The following is a 19,110-nucleotide window of genomic DNA, read 5'->3' on the forward strand; positions in this document are numbered from 1 at the left end:
AGAACTCACTCACAATTGCAAGGACAGCACCAAGCAATTCATGAGGGATACATTCCTATGACCCAAACACCTCCCACTGGGCCCCACCTCCAACACTGGGAATCAAATTTCAACATGAGATTCAGAGGGTCAAATACCCAAACAATAGCAGATGGATAATAACTTTTTCTTCAGGTCAGAGAATAAAGTTACATGAATCTTATAGAAGAGAGAGAACCATCAGTTGATATCTGAACCACTTACCTTAAGACTCTAGTAAACAAAATATAAGAAAAGTCCATCAAAGTTTTATTTCTAAGAAGTAAATTTGCATATAACCCAAACTTAACAACTCTGGTATTATATCACTACAGCTCTAATATTAATGCAGCAATTATATAACACAAAAGTGTTATAATGACATGGGAAATGTTCGTGAACTGTGAGGTGAAAAGATACAGAAAATGACTATGCCTACTGATATTACCTTTGAAAAAGGATCCATAAAAAATACATTGAATATAAGTTGGCTAAATAAAATATTAACTGTGGTACTTTCTTACAGATTATGGTTATTTTCTTCCATATAATTTCAATATGTACTAAAATTCACATGTATTCATTTTATAATCAGAATGTCATTTTAATGTTATGTTGTGCCATTTCATCAGATCTTCTTATAGTCAACGTCACATTAAATTAGAATCTGAGTAACTAATGTTTAAAAATAGCTAATACATTTGAAGTTCAGGCTAAAAAAACCTCATATTTTTATTTGTAAAATGTGCTCAGTGTTAGCTTTGCTGATGATAACCAAAAACCAACCTAATATTATATGATTTTTAAATTATTTTTAAGCACAAAATAGACCATGTTGGGAAGGAATAACAGGTCCGATTTTGTTAATTTTTTCTACTGCTTTTCTCTATATTTCCTTGTTTCCTTCATCCTAAAATTTTTAAAAATGAAAACTTTAATCATTACTGAATGTTTAAACTATTGAATGTACTCTTTTGTTAACTGAAGTAAAAGGAAACATTCTCGTAGAATTCTGGAAACTAACAATGTAGTAGGACCTAAAATTGAATGTTAGGAGGTTCTTCGTTTTAAGGGTCTTCCTGTGGGAGAAGTTTCCATTGAACTGTTGTATCAATTTTATCATCAACATTTCCCATCTCCTGCTCTTTACAGAGTTCTAAGAATACCTAAGTAAGAGAAAATAAAAAAGATACAAAAAAGTCAGGGTGTTTCTGAAAGACTGATTCACACAGAGGTCATCTGGATGGCGCTCACTCGTTCAGTTAAAACCCACCTGCGCCAAGGTAGCCTGAGAGAGGCTGTACTCCTCCAGGTTGAAGGTCTGTTTCACTGCATTTAAAGAGACTGACATTAGTGGCTTATATATTTTTCACCAAGTGTTTGTAAAGTCATACAACAGAGACAATAACTTCAAATTGTTTAGATACTGTAAGATATAGGCCAAATAATTACATTTCCTTGAAGGATACATTAAACAAGAGTGCTGATATGGCTAATAAAAGATAGCCATGCATGAACACATTCAGTTTCCTATAAACTCTCTCTAAAAAGCTCCTTGTGTCCTATTTTAGTATTATCCTTTTGATTCTTCACATGTATGCTTTGGACTCCAAATCAGCTGTCGAGAATAATTTATTCTATATTTATAAATCTACAGAGGAGTCTACTCCATGCTGGCTCCCTTTTAACAAATCCCACATTTGTATATTCTGCATCAATAGCCATAAATATGCAGTGTCTCTGGAACTAGTTCAGAAGCCCCTCCTCAATTGTGACTTGTTACACCTCATCCTTCTGTGTTTTCTTTTGCTGACCTTCACTCAGTCCTCCAATTGTTACTTCTGTACATTTGCTCCTGGTACCTTGGCTTTTAGAAACATAGAGACCCCAAAAGCTCCCCTTGATATTCTTTGGGACAACATTCTCATAATTATCCTTCAATTCTATGCACTGTTGTCATGGTAAGAAATAGCCGTGGTACCCCAATTCAATCCTGCAGGATGGAGTAACCTGACTGACTTGTGGCTGGGCTTCCTGGTCAGCACAGGAAGAATTAGGTGGAGTAAACTCACATCTAGGACCACCACTTCACTTCCTTTGAGATTGTTATGACTATCCTGGTAGGGATTTTTCAAGTTTTGATTGACTATTTAATTGTTCTACTTGAAATTACATAGTCTATATTCTACATAAAAATAATGCAAACAATACATAAAGTCTTATTTATATATATACAAACTTACCTGCCTCTAATTTGAAAAAGGCCCAAGACAGAGGGTGGACATCCTCCACAGGTAACTTATACGCCATTAAAGAGGAGTATCTGTCAGGAAGAAGAGTGAGATTGATCACTGAGTTTCAGTGTGATAACACTGGGGAGGAATTAACAGGCAAAGTAAAATAATTTTTCAAAGTGTTCTTTAAATAAAAATGTCTCACTTGATACAGCATGAATCGATGTGAAATAACTTATATTCAACCATAAAAAATGTTATAACAACAAAAATCTAGTTGCTTCTAATTTTACGTTGAAGATAAATTCTGAGAAATGGCTCTGATCAAGAATCTTTCCCACTCAGCCTGCACTTTCTTATTGTGCTATATTTCTTACTCTCAAAAAGCAACCTTTCTAGAACGTTTGTGTTACCTTTCCCTTCTCTCATAGGAGAGATTGAGATTTAATTTTCAACCTCTCCTATAAGAATTAAAATATGTCGAACCCTCTCCTGCTAAAAAAAAATTCTTTCTTGACCTTCAGACCCCCTTTCATGTGCACAATCCAATGAACACTCTTCAATCCTCATTCTGCAGACTTCTCAAAATTAAAATGCTTTTAATTCTCAAAAGCATTAAATAAAATTGTACACACCCTCCTTAAAACAAACACACTCTTTCTCTCTTAGCTTCTGAGACAACCACACTTATGATTTTCCTTCTAATTCTCTAGGCCTGCACTGCTTAATAGAGTAGCTATTAACTCCATGTGGCTATTTAAATTTAAAGTAATTAAAATAAATAAAATTGAAAATTCAACTCCTCATTCACACTAGCCACATCTGAAGTACTCAAAGGCTACATATGTGTATTGACTACCATCCTGGACAGCACAGATAGGACATTTTCATTATTCCAAAACTTCTACTGGCCAGTGCTGTTCTAGATAATCCTCAGTATTTGTTGGTATGGTTGTGGTGGTACTGTCCACACAGGAAGATTTATTTTCTTCCTCAATCCCATCTCAAAGCTGAGAGCTCCTGGGGTTCATCCTAGACTCTCTTGACTTCCTATCTCTCTTGTTAGCCTCAACATTCTCCTAAAAAATCCCCCACTTTGTTTGTTGCCAGACTGGATCTCAATGACCTCTTCCTTCTCTTGTGAGCTACATCTCTGTATTTTGGCATCTCCACTTGGATATCCCTTTACATATCAACTACATGAGCTTTTGTTTCATCCTTCACATTTGTAGAATTCATTCTTGACCTAAGTTCTTTAAACGAGCTGTTTCCTGGAAACAGTGTCTGTCACTCCCACTTTTCAGCTGACCGAACCCTGCTCAGTCTTAAAGCCCTACCTCAATGTCATATCCTCATTTATTTGTATCTTCATTTGCTCAATATCCTCAGCTCCAAAAGAGAAGAACCTTGTCTATTTTGTTGACTATTCAATACATAGCCTGCAGCAGATAATAGGTGTTCAATAAATATAATAAATATTATAAAAATAAATGAATAGAAGTGGTATACAAGAAAATTCTGTTCATCTTTCAATTAAATTCAGCCTTATTCTGCTATTCACAAGGATTTGATTACCATTACTTGTAACCCATGGCTGACCACATACAACTTTAAAAGAAACATTGGGAGGATCAAATGATTTATAGTTGAATAATATAGGATAGAGTCAATCCTTCTCAAGCATGGAAGTCTGTGTTATGGAACTCTTGATGCGATTTATATTCAGCAAAATCCTGTAGGTGAAAGCATTGTTTCCATTGTTTATTTTTTTTAAATCATTTAAAAGTTGATAGTTTAATTTGTCTGAACTTTGTTCTTAATCTCCAAGCCATTCCACCATTTACACACATACATATGAATGCACACACACACACAACATTCACCTTTTCTGAGGTCTAAAACACTCACTAAAAATAACTGTTTAGTTTTTGTAATGCATCCTAGCAATCCTCAAACAGCTTGTTATGTAATTAATAAATCCACTCTGCCTTTCTCTTCCTGTTTAGACTAGCACAAAACTAATTGATGCTAATACCGGAAAACACTCATAGTTGTCACTCAAACCAAAAACATCCTTTACCTTTCCTGCCGAGCAGCCTGTGGGAAAAGCTTCAAAATCTCTGTGTGGAGAGCTTCCACCTGACTAGGTTCTTTCATTTTTATTTCTAGTAAATAATCTTTGCCAAACTTGTTTTTCAGATGTTGAATGGAACCAATACACCTAGTTCAGGGGAAATAAAGAAAAAATACTTGTCTCTTAATTTATTCCTTGGTTCTCACTGTAGAGGAAGGTGTTTAATTATAGGTTAGGGAGCTGTAGAGCATCGGCTGTTCATAGCAAACTGAAACTTTCTCTATAAGAACACGTTAGTCTCATGCTGGCTCAGGACAGGCACCCACCTTAGCGTTCCTGAAACCATGATGGCCACACGGTCACACACAGCCTCAGCCTCTGACATGTAATGGGTGGTCAAGAGGGCGCCCCTCTCCTTGTTTTTAACAGTAGCCTGAAGTATCTGCCTAAAGATAAAGTAAGGGATTGTTTACATTTATAAAGTAATTTGGGAAAATAGATAAATAGAAAAAAGCAGGAAATCTAAAGAGAAGATGTTATGTTAGGATGCAAGAAGCCTCTGCAAAATGGTGAAACCCCATCTCTAAAAAAAATTTAAAAATAAGCCAGGCAGGGCCGGGCGCGGTGGCTCAAGCCTATAATCCCAGCACTTTGGGAGGCTGAGACGGGTGGATCACGAGGTCAGGAGATCGAGACCATCCTGGCGAACACGGTGAAACCCCGTCTCTACTAAAAAAATACAAAAAACTAGCCGGGCGAAGTGGCGGATGCCTGTAGTCCCAGCTACTCGGGAGGCTGAGGCAGGAGAATGGCGTGAACCCGGGAGGCAGAGCTTGCAGTGAGCTGAGATCCGGCCACTGCACTCCAGCCTAGGCGACAGAGCGAGACTCCGTCTGAAAAAAAAAAAATAAGCCAGGCATGGTGGCACATGCCTGTGGTCCCAACTACTTGGGAGGCTGAGATGAGTGGATCGCTTAAGCCCAGGAGGTTGAGGCTGCAGTGAGCTGTGATCACACCACTGCATTCCAGCCAGGGAGATGGAGCAAGACTCTGTGTCAAGTAATACAATAAAATAACAAATAAATAAATAAATAGATAGATAGATAGATAAATAGATAAACAAGGCTATGAGAGAAAATCCTTGCCATAAAGAAAAAGAACAAAAATTGTGCTACATTACCTAATGATAGTACCATATTAATAGGCTTCATAAAAAGAAGAGTATTGGTTAAAATAATGCACTATTGGAGAAGAAGAGTAGAAAAGTTGGAGTAAAAAATAGAGAAACATCACACTATATGACTTTCAATAATTGAAAAATGAAATGGAAAAATAAAAAGACAGGGGGAAGAGGAATAAGAGAAGAAAAATCCAAACAAATATAATCAAGAGTCTATTTGGGTCTTAAAATATCTATTTTTTCCTTCCTGGAGGAATTTTGAATGCTGTATTAGCTTTCACTGAATTACAAAATAGAACATGTGCCCGTCAAAGGTTAATGGAGCAAAATGTAACAAAGAAACATACAAAAAATAAAATAAAAACCTAGATATATTCTATCGACTCCGACACTTAATATTCACTCTCCTTACCACATTTGCTGCTGCCCCTCGGGGTCCATCCCAGTAAACGGCTCGTCTAGAAGCACCACTGATGGGTTCCCCAGGATGCTCAGCACAAAGCACAGCTGCAGTGGGAGGAACAGCCCATGGGCACCCAGCCAAGGGTGCACAGAGCAACCCCGAGCCCGGTCCATACCGTTCTCTTTATTCCCTCTGATAGAGTTTTCACGGGAGCCTTAAGTTGCTCCTGGAGCTTGAGAGCTTCCACCAATCTGACAAAAAACAGTGTGATTATACATGAAGTATATGGCAAATGGACCTATCTAAAACAACTATAGGAAACCCTAAGCACTGTTATTCTAGACAGTAAATTTAAGCCTCCTTAACATTTTCATACATGCTAAATCTTATGATTTGGTTCTTATTCAGGTAGTTCAATCATTTTATTTGCATGAAAATTTAAAGACATTGTTTATAATTTCCTTTTTATATAGAATGAAGAAATGACATATTTTTCCCTTCCTCCAGCTACAGAGTGTGAGACTTCTCTCTGTACCGTGAAATACTAAGAGCAGCATCGTCTTTGTCCAGTCCTTTCACGGCTGCATACAACTCCAGGTGCTCTTTCATTGTAAGCGTGGGCCACAGTGAGTTCTCCTGAGGGCAGTACCCCAAGAACTTGAGACTGTTGTCATGCTGTTGCCTTACCGATGTTCTGCTGTCTTGTAACACCACCTACAGAAGACAATGAATGTCAGATCCACCTTTGGTTTTTGCTCCAATCCCCTTTCTACTAAAGGAGATAGAAGTGGCCATTAAGCTACAATATTTTTTGAATACGCAAGAGAAATTTTATAAATTATTTCATCTATTTTTTAAAAAGATATTTGATTTACTGATAGGAATAATAGAAGGATGTCATCAATATTTAAAATAAAATTTCCTTCACATATCACATACCACTCCTGCACATGGCTTTGTGTATCCAGCTATCATTTTAATGGAAGTACTTTTACCAGCTCCATTGTGTCCTAGTAATCCCAAAACTTCACCTGGAAGAAAGTGTCACCATGAATATTTGAATTTTCAAGGTTGACTTATCCAGAATTGCTTGGTTGGTTCCATAACATTTTGAAACAAAATGACTTTTTTTTTTTTTCCAGAGACAGAATCTTGCTCTTTTGCCTAGGCTGGAGCGCAGTGGTATAATCATTGCCTGCTGCACCCTCGATCTCCTGGGCTCAAGAGATCTTCCTGCATCAATCTCCCAGGTGGCTAGAACTACATGCATGCACCACCACACCCAGTTAATTTTAAAATTTTTTGTAGAGATGGAGTCTCGCTATGTTACCCAGGCTGGTCTCAAAATCTTGGCCTCAAGCCTCCCGTCTCAGCCTCCCAAAGCATGGGATTAGAGGCACAAGCCACCATGGCCACCCCAAAATAACATTTCTGAAACAAAAGCTTAGTTAGCACATTGAAAAATCTCATGTATTACAACATTAATACAGAGAATTGGGGCCTTCTTTATCCAAGATTGGGTTTCTTGCCATTTGAATTGGGATATGATTTTGAAGTAGAAGATTTATCTGCTGACATGTGAACTTTTATAATTACACATTAACCAGGATATATGAACAGTCTCAAAGAATAAAAAGTTGTCCCCTTCATAGTCTTAAATCTAGAGAATAAGAAACATTACAATAATAATAAAAGAAGCAATTATTCAAACCTTTTTTAACACAAAAGGAAACATTTCTGATGGCTATTTTCTTTTTTTTTTTTTTTTTTTTTTTTTTTTTTTTTTTTTTTGAGACAGAGTCTCGCTCTGTCGCCCAGGCTGGAGTGCAGTGGCCGGATCTCAGCTCACTGCAAGCTCCGCCTCCCGGGTTTACGCCATTCTCCTGCCTCAGCCTCCCGAGTAGCTGGGACTACAGGCGCCCGCCACCTCGCCCGGCTAGTTTTTTGTATTTTTTTAGTAGAGACGGGGTTTCACCGTGTTAGCCAGGATGGTCTCGATCTCCTGACCTCGTGATCCGCCCGTCTCGGCCTCCCAAAGTGCTGGGATTACAGGCTTGAGCCACCGCGCCCGGCCTCTGATGGCTATTTTCTTCTTTCTTGTTGAAAAGCAACTTTTCTTTGTGTCATAATATTCCTTGTGTAAACAGCTTGCAGTTATGACTGGCTCCTGAAAAACATGACAAAGCATGATTTCCCTGTTAAATTTCAGATACTTTATGAATTAATGTTTTATTTTCCATTCCGTAGTCTATAAACCGAACTAAATTTTATGTCAGGCTGAAGAGCTTTAGACTCTTTTTCAAATAAAATGCCCAAATGTATGTTCATAAATAAGGGCTACTTAATCAACTACTAATAAAATTAATTCCTAATCAAATACATTTCCTTTGCATTATGCTAGCATCTATACTTGCTCTTTCCACTAATTTCATTCCTACTTTATTGCTTATTGATTTCCATGCATTGTAAATTCATTTGTTCTTATTCATATGCTATTCAGTTATTAATATTACAAGTAAACTATAATACAAAATGAAATTGCAATTCTTGAGAAACTGTGCGATTTTGTTAAAATTGATTTAAAAAATCAGAGAACTTGTTGATTACACTGATGAATGAGGAGCTGGAAGATTAAGACTCACAGAAAACTGAAGAAGAAAAAATTAAAAGAATGAGAACAGGGTAGTTACTTTTAAAGAGAATAATTTGAATATAAGCTATAAATAGAAATATTAAAGAAACAAAAGCAGCTTTTCAAAATAAAAACCAACACCTCATCCATTCTACAGGACAAACTATCTGAGCATTTTATTAAGGGTCTAATCACTGTTGTCCACCTCCGCCAAGTTTGGAGTAGTGAGTGTATTTGCTGCTTGGACTCTTTCAGCTTGAACATCTTCATCTTCTTCTTCGGGCTCTTCTGGATTGGGATGAGTTTCTCTACTCCGTGGAGAGATTCTACAGAAGAAATAAAATAACATAGAAATGCAATTTTGGCTTACAATAACAGTTAATAAAATATAAACACCTATAATTAAATTATTATCCTTTTTAAAGAAGATTATCACATGATTAATTTATTACCTACAAGATTCTTCTTGGCAGTAATAACACCTCCAGTAGCCAAGTCTCTTGAAATCTTCTTTGACTATTTCTTCTCTTTAAAACATTGTATCCTATGTCAAATGGCTCTGTCCCTTCACTTCGTTCTTTTAAGTCACTCAAATGTAGACATGAGTCTTTTAGTCTGTCATCAGTCAGATCATGACGACTTTCCTCATAAAAGATCATTCTAATTGGTTTTATATGGAACCAGTTTTTACTATACCTTCTCCTTAGGGACCCATAAAGGCCATAACCAGGAGAAAAGCAAGCTTCGATGCTTAAACACTACTGACAGAGATGTACAGGACAAAAACTCATCTTGCCTAAAATCAGAATCTATGACTTAGAAACTAAATATCCCTGCATCCAATCTAATTATTTTCTTTTTCTGAAAATAGCACTGTACAACGTGCTTAGCCAAGTGTTGGGTAGTAAATCCATTTTAATAAACTGATGTTAAATGTACTGCAATAAAGACTAAATATTTAAGATCATGACAGGAGGATTACTTGAGGCCAGGGGTTTCAGACCAATCTGAGCAATATAGCAAGATCCTGTTTCTACTTTGAAAAATAAAAACAAATAAAATCATAAATTTAAAAAGATTAAATATTTAAATTACATTCGGATCTCAATTAGTATTCTCCCAACCTGAAACCCTGTCTCTATTTTCAAAAATAAAAACAAACAAATAAATAAATAAACGAAATCACAAATTTAAAAAGACTAAACATTTAAATGACATTCAGGTTTCAATTAATATTTTCCCAACCTGAAAACTGGGTCTTTATTCATTATTTCATTTCCATACTTCATTTCCAGACATCTTATGACAAAAAGGAAAACAACACTCTGAAGGTACGGCTAAAAGAAAAGAAAAATAATTAGAATTAGCACCACGATGGCATTCATACTCAATGGTCAATATTTGTCCGTTTTTTGTCACAGAAGATTTGATTATTTTCTTTTAAATTTGACAAACAACTTGTAAAATACTTCTCATGTGGAAGAAAGGTTTATTCAAACTCACTCTCCCACTGAGAAGGAATTAAAAATTCCACATTAATTTTTTTTAAAACTTTAAAAAAGTATAGAAGAGCTAATAAAATAATATGGACTTTTTAAGCCAAATCTAAGTGAATACAGGAGACAGGGTTAGCCCCAAAGTTATCTTGTCCTAGAGTTATTCTTTATCCTTGAAATACTCAAATTTCCATTTTCATGCCATGTCCAGGGGCAGAAGACAGAAGAAACTGTTGAAGCACAGAGTCTTCCCCAAGCAAGGAGTAGATAGGTCACTCTTTCTCTAATAAAGGATGGACCTCAAAGGGTTATACTTCTAGTGAGGGGTGAAAAGAACCCTCAGGACATTGCTAACATCATTGCCTTGAGTGCTCATCATGAAAAGAGAAAGTGAAGGTGGAAATACAAGCCAGCTTTTACACAGGCTTGGAGTCCAAATTCACATCACTGGATGGTCAAAACAAAACCTCAAGCCTAGAACGTGGTTTAACGTGGTACCAGACTGGTAGTGTACCTATGAACTTGACAAAAGCAAACAAAATGGAATAGCTATCCCAGAAACAGACTCTACATATATAGGCATCTGATATATGAACAGAAGTAGCTCTATCAATGGGAAAGGTACAGATTTTTCAATAAACAGTTGTCTCAACTGCTGGGACAACAGGACATCCTTAAAGATAGAAATAAAACAAGCCCATAGGAAAAAAAAATGAATTTTAGATGATTGAAGACATAAATGTGAAAGGGAAATACAAATATTTTAGAAAATAATATAAAATAATATCTTCTTGACCTTAGGGAGGTGGAAATTTCTTAAACATTACAGAATATAAAATAAAATTTATTAATTTTTAATGTAAGTTTTATTTAAAATAAATTGATCATTCTTAACAGAGGCTCATAGGCTTTGAGAAGATTCTAGATTCATTCTTGATAAATACTAGAAACAAACAAAAGACAAAAGCTCTCAGTAACCCAGGAATTGAGGGATTTAGTGAGATAAATAGTTTATATTTTTAAAAGTTACTATGATGCTAATGGTTAAGCACTAAGAAAATTCTCAGTAAAATCAGAAACAATGTAAGGATGCCTTCTTGCAACAGTATTAGTGGATGATTTTTAGAAATTCAAGCCAATATCATAAAGCAAGAATATATAATGCAGTATATATTTTCAAAATAAAAAGATAATTATTTCATGATAACATGGTTGTTTCACAAGAAAAGGCAAGATAAGCATCTGAAAAAAAATTGGAAATAAGAAAATTCAGTAAGGTAAACTGAGAGAAGATAATTGTACAAGAATTTTATATTTTTGTATAGAAACCTAGCTAGAAGGTGCACTGAGAAAAAAAAAATTTATGGCAAATAAATAAATGTAACTGAATATACACAAAACGGAAATAAAGTAAAAATACCAAATAAAATATTAAAGTATACAAAATAAACCTTAAATGCAGATAAACCTTTAAACATAAATATTTTCAACTCACAAATACTGTTCTAGCAAAATAAACATTAACAATAATTCCATAAAAGTCCACATACCAGCTTCTGGCACTTGACTGCATTCTGATTTTCATCAATAAAATTGAGTAGGAAAATAGAAAAGTTTTGAAAAATTAATCCTAATGATGATAGGACATACGTATCATTTTGAATTGAGCAAAATATATAAACCTACTATAATTAAAACAATGTATTCCTGACACTGATGTAAACAAATGGATCAATGGAGAGGATATCAACACAATCAGTCCATAAATACAAGCAAATTTAATGCTGATAAAGATGCCATTTCACGGTAGAAGACATAAAATGGAGTATTCATAAATGGCATTGAGATAACTAAATGACCTTTTTTGGAAAAACTTAAAAAACGAAGGTTAGTCTATATCTAAAAACAAAAGATAAAATATATCCAGAGGATTAAACATTTAAGAACTGTAAGAAACAGCAAAAATTATGAAACAGAAAAGGGTAACCCCCACTCAGAAAAAAAAAATCAGTTAATAGAAAGTGTTTTTGAGTGTTATCAAAGATGTACAAAAGCTACTGTACATTCACTGAACTAAATAAAGTCATATTTCAAAAATTAAAGTAAAATATGACTCAAATACAGTCTTTCTATCATATAATTGATCTGAAGAACAGACAGAAAAACAATGAACTATAAATAAACAGAGCCTCAAAGATTATCACGCATACCAAATATATGTAATGGGAGTTCCAAAAATATAGGGGAGAAAGAACAGAAAAACATTTTTAAGAAATGATGGCCCCAAAGCTTCCAAAATTTGTTTTAAAAAATATTTATATACACGTTCAAGGAGCTTAACACATCATAGGTAGGATAATTACAACAAGTTCCATATCTAGACAAAACAGTCAGATTGCTGAAAATCAAAGGCAGAGAAAACAGGAAGGGGGAGAGGACTCATCACTCAAAGAGAAGTAACAATACAATTTATTCTCTTCAGAAACAATGGAGGCCAGGAGAAAGTGTAATGATGTATTCAAAGAGCTGAAAGAAAAAAATTTATCCAAAAATTGTATATCCAGTAAAATAATTTTTCAAAATAAAATCACCCCCAAGTTGTTCCAAATTGACTTAATGTGGCCATCATTACATTGAAAAGGGAGACAAGAAAATAAAGAAATAAATCAGCTATACAACTTTTATTTTAAAATAGACCAATGGAATAGAATAGAGAGCCCAGAAATAAACCCTCCCATATATGCTCAAATAATCTTCAACAAGGGTGCCAAGACCACTCAATAGGAAAAAGACAGTCTCTTCAACAAATAGTGCTAAGAAAACTAATGCTAATATGTAAAAGAATGAAGTGGGGGCCTTTTATTATATACAAATCAAACTTGCAGAAAAAAACTTCAAAAAATTTGACTAGACAGTGATTTATTCAATACGACACTAAAAACACAAACAACAAAACTAAAAATAGGCAAATGTGTTTGCATCAAACTAAAATCTTCTGTGCATCAAAGGACACAACTCACATGGTGAAAAGATAACCTACAGAATACAAGAAAACATTTTCAAATCATATATCTGATAAGGAGCTAATATTCAGAATACATTTTTAAAACTCCTACAACTCAACAACAACAAAAAACTCAAATAACCCAATTTAAAAATGGGCAAATAATGGCCGGGCACAGTGGCTCATGTCTGCAATCCCAGCACTTTGGGAGGCTGAGGCGGGTGAATCACGAGGTCAGGAGATTGAGACCATCCTCGCCAACATGGTGAAACCCCTCTCTACTAAAAATACAACAATTAGTTGGCTGTGGTGGCATGCACCCATAGTCCCAGCAACTCGGGAGGCTGAGGCAGGAGAATCACTTGAACCCAGGAAGTGGATGTTGCAGAGAGCCAAGATCATGCCACTGCACTCCAGCCTGGTGACAGAGCAAGACTCCAAAAAATAAAAAAATTTTTTTTTTAATTTTAAAAAAGCAAATAACTGGAATAAATATTTCTCCAAAGAAGATATATAAATGGCTGACTTTAAAAGTCAATGAAACGCATATGAAAACCACAATGGTATACCACCTCACATCCATTAGGATGGCTACTATATAAAAAAAAGTGTTGGCAAGGATGTGGAGAAATTGGAAATCTCGTACACTGTTGGTGAGGCTGCAAAATGGGGCAATTGCTATGGAAAACAGTATGGAGATTCCTCAAAAAATACAACTAGAACTATCATATAATTCAGCACTCCCACTTCTGGGTATATATCCAAAAGAATTGAAAGTAGCATCTTGAAGAGAGATTTACACACCCACGTTCATAGCTTGGCTTTTCACAATAGCCAAGAGGTAGAAGCAATGCAAATGTTCATTGACAGATGAATAGATTTTTAAAATTATAGTATATATATACAATTCAATATTATTCAATCTTAAAAAGGAGTGAAATCTTGTCATACATCTCAACATGGATAAACCTTGAGAACGTTACGCAGAGTGAAATAAGCTAGTCACAAAAAAGATAGATACTTTATAATTTCATGTATATAAGATATATAAAGTAGTAAAATTCATAGAAACAGAAAGTAGAAGGGTGATTACTAGTTTGGGCAAAGGGAAAAGGGAAATTGTTTAATGGCTATAGAGTTTCAGATTTATAAGATTAAAAATTCTGGAGATTCTTTTCACAACAATGTGAATATGCTTAAAAAACTGAACTGTACGTTTAAAAATCATAAGGATGGTAAATTTTACGTTACTTTTTTTACTACAATTTGAAAAGCTGAAAAAACTTATATGTAAAAAATAACTGCAGTTATTTTAGTCAGGTCACTGACTAAAAGCAAATAGGTAAGTAGCCATGAAGTAAAATATGGTGGGATGTGATGAACGCCACTTCTAGGCCTGGCTCTTAAAACGAGGGGACTTCAAAAATATCATGAAAAATGCATATGATGAAAAATCTATGTGTGGATTTCAAACTTGGGGGGCAACAAAATAAACTTATCCTAACTTCTTATAACATGTTTGAACAGGATCTGGTTTGAGGTACTAAGAAGGGTACATTCATTTGAAAAGAGGTACATTCATTTGAAAAGAGCCCTTATCAGAACATGAATTCTGCTAAAACTGAAGCAAGAACAAACATCAAATGTATGGAGAAGCTTGGAAGGAAGAATGGTCAAATCATCGATGATGTAAAGAACTTTATGAGGGCAATGGCCCAAAGAAATTCACAACTTACAAATGGTTAAGTGGTTTTAAGAAAGACCAAGACAATATTGAAAATAAATCCTATAGCAGCAGACCATCCACATCAATTTGAGAGGAAAAAATTCATCTCGTTCATCTCCTAATTGAAGAGGACTGACAATCAACAGCAGAAACAATAGTCAACATCATAGACATCTCAACTGATTCAAGTCACATAATTCTGACTGAAAAATTAAAGTTAATCAAACTTTCTACTTAGTGCGGGACTAAACTGTTGTGCCCAGGTTAGCAGCAGACAACAGCAGAGCATTCAATGGAGATTTTAAACACATGGGATCGATACTCTGAAGCATTTTTTTTTAAATAATTGTTTACAGGAAATAAAACACGGCTTTACCAGTATGATTCTGAAGACAAATCACAATCAAAACAATGGCTACCAAAAGGTGGAAGTGAGTCCAGTTAAAGCAAAAGTGAATTAGTCAAGAGCAAAGGTCATGGCAACAGTTTTTTGGATGCTTAGGGCATTTTGTTTGTTGATTTTCTGGAGGGACAAAGAATGATAACATCTGCTTATTATGAGAGTGTTTTGAGAAAGTTAGACAAACATCCAGGAAATCTTTACTAGGAGGTCCTTCTCCATCATGGCAATGTTCCTGCTCATTTCTCATCAAACAAGGGCAATTCTGTGAGAGTTCCTTTGGGAAATTATTGAGGGGTATCCACCTACAGTTCTGATTTGGCTCCTTCTGAATTCTTTTTGTTTCCTAATCTTAAAATATATGTAAATGGCACCATTTTTGTTCAGTTAGTAATGTAAAAAATACTTCAATGACAAGGTTAAATTCCTAGGATCCTCAATTCTGTAGGAATGGACTAAATGATTGGTATCACTGCTTACAAAAGTGTCCTGACTTTGATGGAGTTTATGTTGAAAAAATTACATATATACATATATATGTGTATGTATTTATATATATATGTATGTATATGTGTGTGTGTATACATATGTATGTGTGTGTATATATATGTATGTATTTGAGACAGAGTCTTTCTCTGTTGCCCAGGCTGGAGTGCAATGGCACAATCTCAGCTCACTGCAACCTCCACCTCCTGGGCTCAAGCGATTCTCCTGCCTCAGCCTCCCGAGTAGCTGGAATTACAGGCATATGCCACCACACCCATCTAATTTTTGTATTTTTAGTAGAGATGGGGTTTCACCATGTTGCCCAGGCTGGTCTTGAACTCCTGGCCTCAGGTGATCCACCCGTCTCGGCTTCCCAAATTGCTGGGATTACAGGCGTGAGCCACCGCGCCTCGCCAAAATTTATATATTTTTATTTTCAACTTTTAGTTACATTTTCCCATGAGGTTTTTGGAGTCCCATCTTGTCTAATGTTCTAACCTTTTCTTCCACTGCAGAGGCAACCCTGAAGATTGAGGGGTTTCAAAAAGCATAGCCACCAAATGGAGGTGGGCAGCCAAATACACAATCGAATTTATTTTAAAAATAAAACCCTATTAAGTCTTGAAGGTTCCAGGGTTTGTTTGCTGTGTCAGAGTTGCATACTTAAATGAACATATTCCCCAGTTGGACAATTGTATGCCTTTAAAATTTAATGGTCAATTAAAATGACTATATATGGGACATCTCTGCAGGTATTTACAAAACAGGAAAGATATACATTCATTATACAAAGACCCAGGTAAAAATGTATAAAAGTTTATGAATCAAAACAAATTTAGAGGTTTCTTCCTTGATAAACTGCTGTTCTATTATTAAAGAGGAAACAAGAGGTGTGCAAACAAGAATATGTTTCTTCTTCTGTCTCATTTACCATAATAGACAGAAATAACATTTATATTTTGTTTCACTATCTTTCCCCACTATAAAATTTCATTTAATTTCTCTCCTTTCCTCCTCATTATTCAAATTAGTTGTTATTAATACATATTTACTTGATTTTGAGCCATACACCATATGCTGCATTTCTTACATACTGCCTCAAATTGTCTTTGGATGCATATCAACAATGTCTATCACAATAATAGCAACCAAGCCTTTAAATGTTCTAGTATGTATTATATTATCTGTGACTCTATTTTAAAAATATCTTTAGTTTTTACTGCCATTATATTGGAATGGAAAATATAGGAAGAATGGGTATTTAAGACATTTAAATTTGGCATACCTTGAATAAGATTTCACAGGGCTATGAATCTTATGCAACATATATATATTTAGGCAGAAAATGTTTCTTACTATTAAGGTTGTTAAAAGAATGGTTTTATTGACTTCATTTATTCTACTGTCCAGACTGTCCAAGTTTGTCATATACATAAAGTCGAGCTGAAAAAAACACACCAAGAGTTAAATGCAAGTTTCTCTATAAATATAAAACTTACACATTAAATACAACCACATTGTAATTGTACTTGACTTTCTACTGGGACAACAGTAGGTATTCCACGAATTGAGATAAGAAGAGTTGTTTTCTGATGCTAAAGTCTATTGATGACCTGACATCTTTCTTTAGTTAGAACCTCCAACACTGTTTATTTTCCAATTGTATGTAACAGGGATTTCCAACTTTCTTTTTAGTGGGAGTGACAAAGTACAGAACTATGAAGTAGGCCGGGCACAGTGGCTCAAGCCTGTAATCCCAGCACTTTGGGAGGCCGAAACGGGCAGATCACGAGGTCAGGAGATCGAGACCATCCTGGCTAACACAGTGAAACCCCGTCTCTACTAAAAAAATACAAAAAACCAGCCAGGCAAGGTGGCGGGCGCCTGTAGTCCCAGCTACTTGGGAGGCTGAGGCAGGAGAATGGCATAAGCCCGGGAGGCGGAGCTTGCAGTGAGCTGAGATCCGGCCACTGCACTCCAGCCTGGGCAACAGAGGGAGACTCTGTCTCAACAACAACAACAAAAAAAAGAACTATGAAGTAGGCAAGATTTGTCCACAGTTCCCCAAAATTCTCAGTGGTCTTTAGTTTCTGTCAGAAGTGGTTAATAGAATCATGTTTTCTTTCCCTCACTTGCAAGTCATATACTCCAAAAGCAATTTATTGACACTAAGCAGTATGCAATCAATAAGCCCAACACGATTTTAGACATTGATCAACATTGAAATGAAAAACTTCTATCCCCTGGCAAGATGGATTCACCACAGAGAGCATGTTTTATAGCAATGGAAAAAGTTTTAGTCTTGTCTCAGAATCCCCTCTGGAATTCATAAACCATGGTAGGACTTCCTGCTGCATTTCTGCATGGATTGACCTTCTTCCTGCTAGTATGAGTAGTGATCTCAGCAAATTTGACAGCTTTCAATTTTATACAGCTTTAAAATCTTATTTTTAGAATTTATAAGCATTGAATAACTTCAAAATTTTATAAATGCACCTGTTCCAACAATGGGTAAGGATTTTATTAATGGGCTACAAGGTCAAGACCAGAGACACAGTAGGTATCACTGCTTACCTGGATCAATAATATGACATATCCCAGCAAAGTGAAGGAAGGTATGAAAATCATGCACAAAATTAAGTTGAGGTTTTCATATTGAGTTGATACCAGAATTGTGGTTACACATATTAAGATCTAGAAAAAAAAAATCCAGAGGTATTATAATTTTCTCTGTTATATTTGATATCTTAAGATATTTCCTATGAATAACCTGTTTTCCTGGGAGATACTGCCATTTTCAACTTTCACCTTACAGATAGAAATATTCTTAGGATATCCTCTTTAGGAAGTATCAAACTTTCACAGCAACTACAACACAGGATTACAATAAGTTCTGACATAAATGTCATGAAGATTTTGCACTACCCAGTAGAGATAAACAACAACAATAAAAGATGGTGATATAAGATTATTTATTTTGTCTATTATAATAAATCTTAATACGTTTTCAGTACAGGGATACAGTGAAGAATTAACTGATGATTTGACTTGGGAACTTAAAAGGCAAAATAAACTTTGAGGTTGGTGTTTATTGTCATATCTAAGCAGTCAGAGAAATGTAGGAATTATCAGTCTTGATATCCAAGGTAGGAATATTGAACAGTTTAGAACACTCTTAGAGGTAAATTATATGGATGTCACTTTAAAGGGCAGCCCTATCCCCACTCAGACTGTTAGTAGTTTCCAAAAATGGCTCCCTGGCTCCAGTTCTTCTGCCATTCAAAATTCATACGACATTCCGAAGAGTATATACAGTTGGCTTTGAACAACATTAGTTTATTATAGGTGGATTTTTTTCAATAAATATGTTAGAAATTTGGGAGAAGATCTGTGACAATTTAAAAACCTCACAGATGAACCACATAGTCTAGATATATTGAAAAAAATTAAAGTTAAG

The 19,110-nt window shown here is 35.3% G+C and overlaps 1 protein-coding gene across 1 annotated transcript in view; it reads right to left on the minus strand.

Moving 5' to 3' along the window:
- Positions 1-271: 271 nt before the first annotated feature.
- The window catches only part of ABCA10 (ATP binding cassette subfamily A member 10), an 86,318-nt gene continuing 67,479 nt past the window's right edge, over positions 272-19,110 (minus strand). Inside the window, 15 exon segments of the mRNA XM_030922570.1 lie at positions 272-1,184; positions 1,292-1,347; positions 2,262-2,341; positions 4,333-4,473; positions 4,653-4,772; positions 5,919-6,013; positions 6,085-6,160; positions 6,445-6,623; positions 6,849-6,940; positions 7,621-7,657; positions 7,996-8,076; positions 8,747-8,867; positions 9,787-9,878; positions 17,010-17,096; positions 18,228-18,347. Of these exon segments, the coding sequence (XP_030778430.1) occupies positions 1,086-1,184; positions 1,292-1,347; positions 2,262-2,341; positions 4,333-4,473; positions 4,653-4,772; positions 5,919-6,013; positions 6,085-6,160; positions 6,445-6,623; positions 6,849-6,940; positions 7,621-7,657; positions 7,996-8,076; positions 8,747-8,867; positions 9,787-9,878; positions 17,010-17,096; positions 18,228-18,347 (1,476 nt within the window). The 3' untranslated portion in view covers positions 272-1,085.

The sequence above is a fragment of the Rhinopithecus roxellana genome, chromosome 19 (genome assembly GCF_007565055.1).
Source record: "Rhinopithecus roxellana isolate Shanxi Qingling chromosome 19, ASM756505v1, whole genome shotgun sequence".
NCBI lineage: Eukaryota > Metazoa > Chordata > Mammalia > Primates > Cercopithecidae > Rhinopithecus > Rhinopithecus roxellana.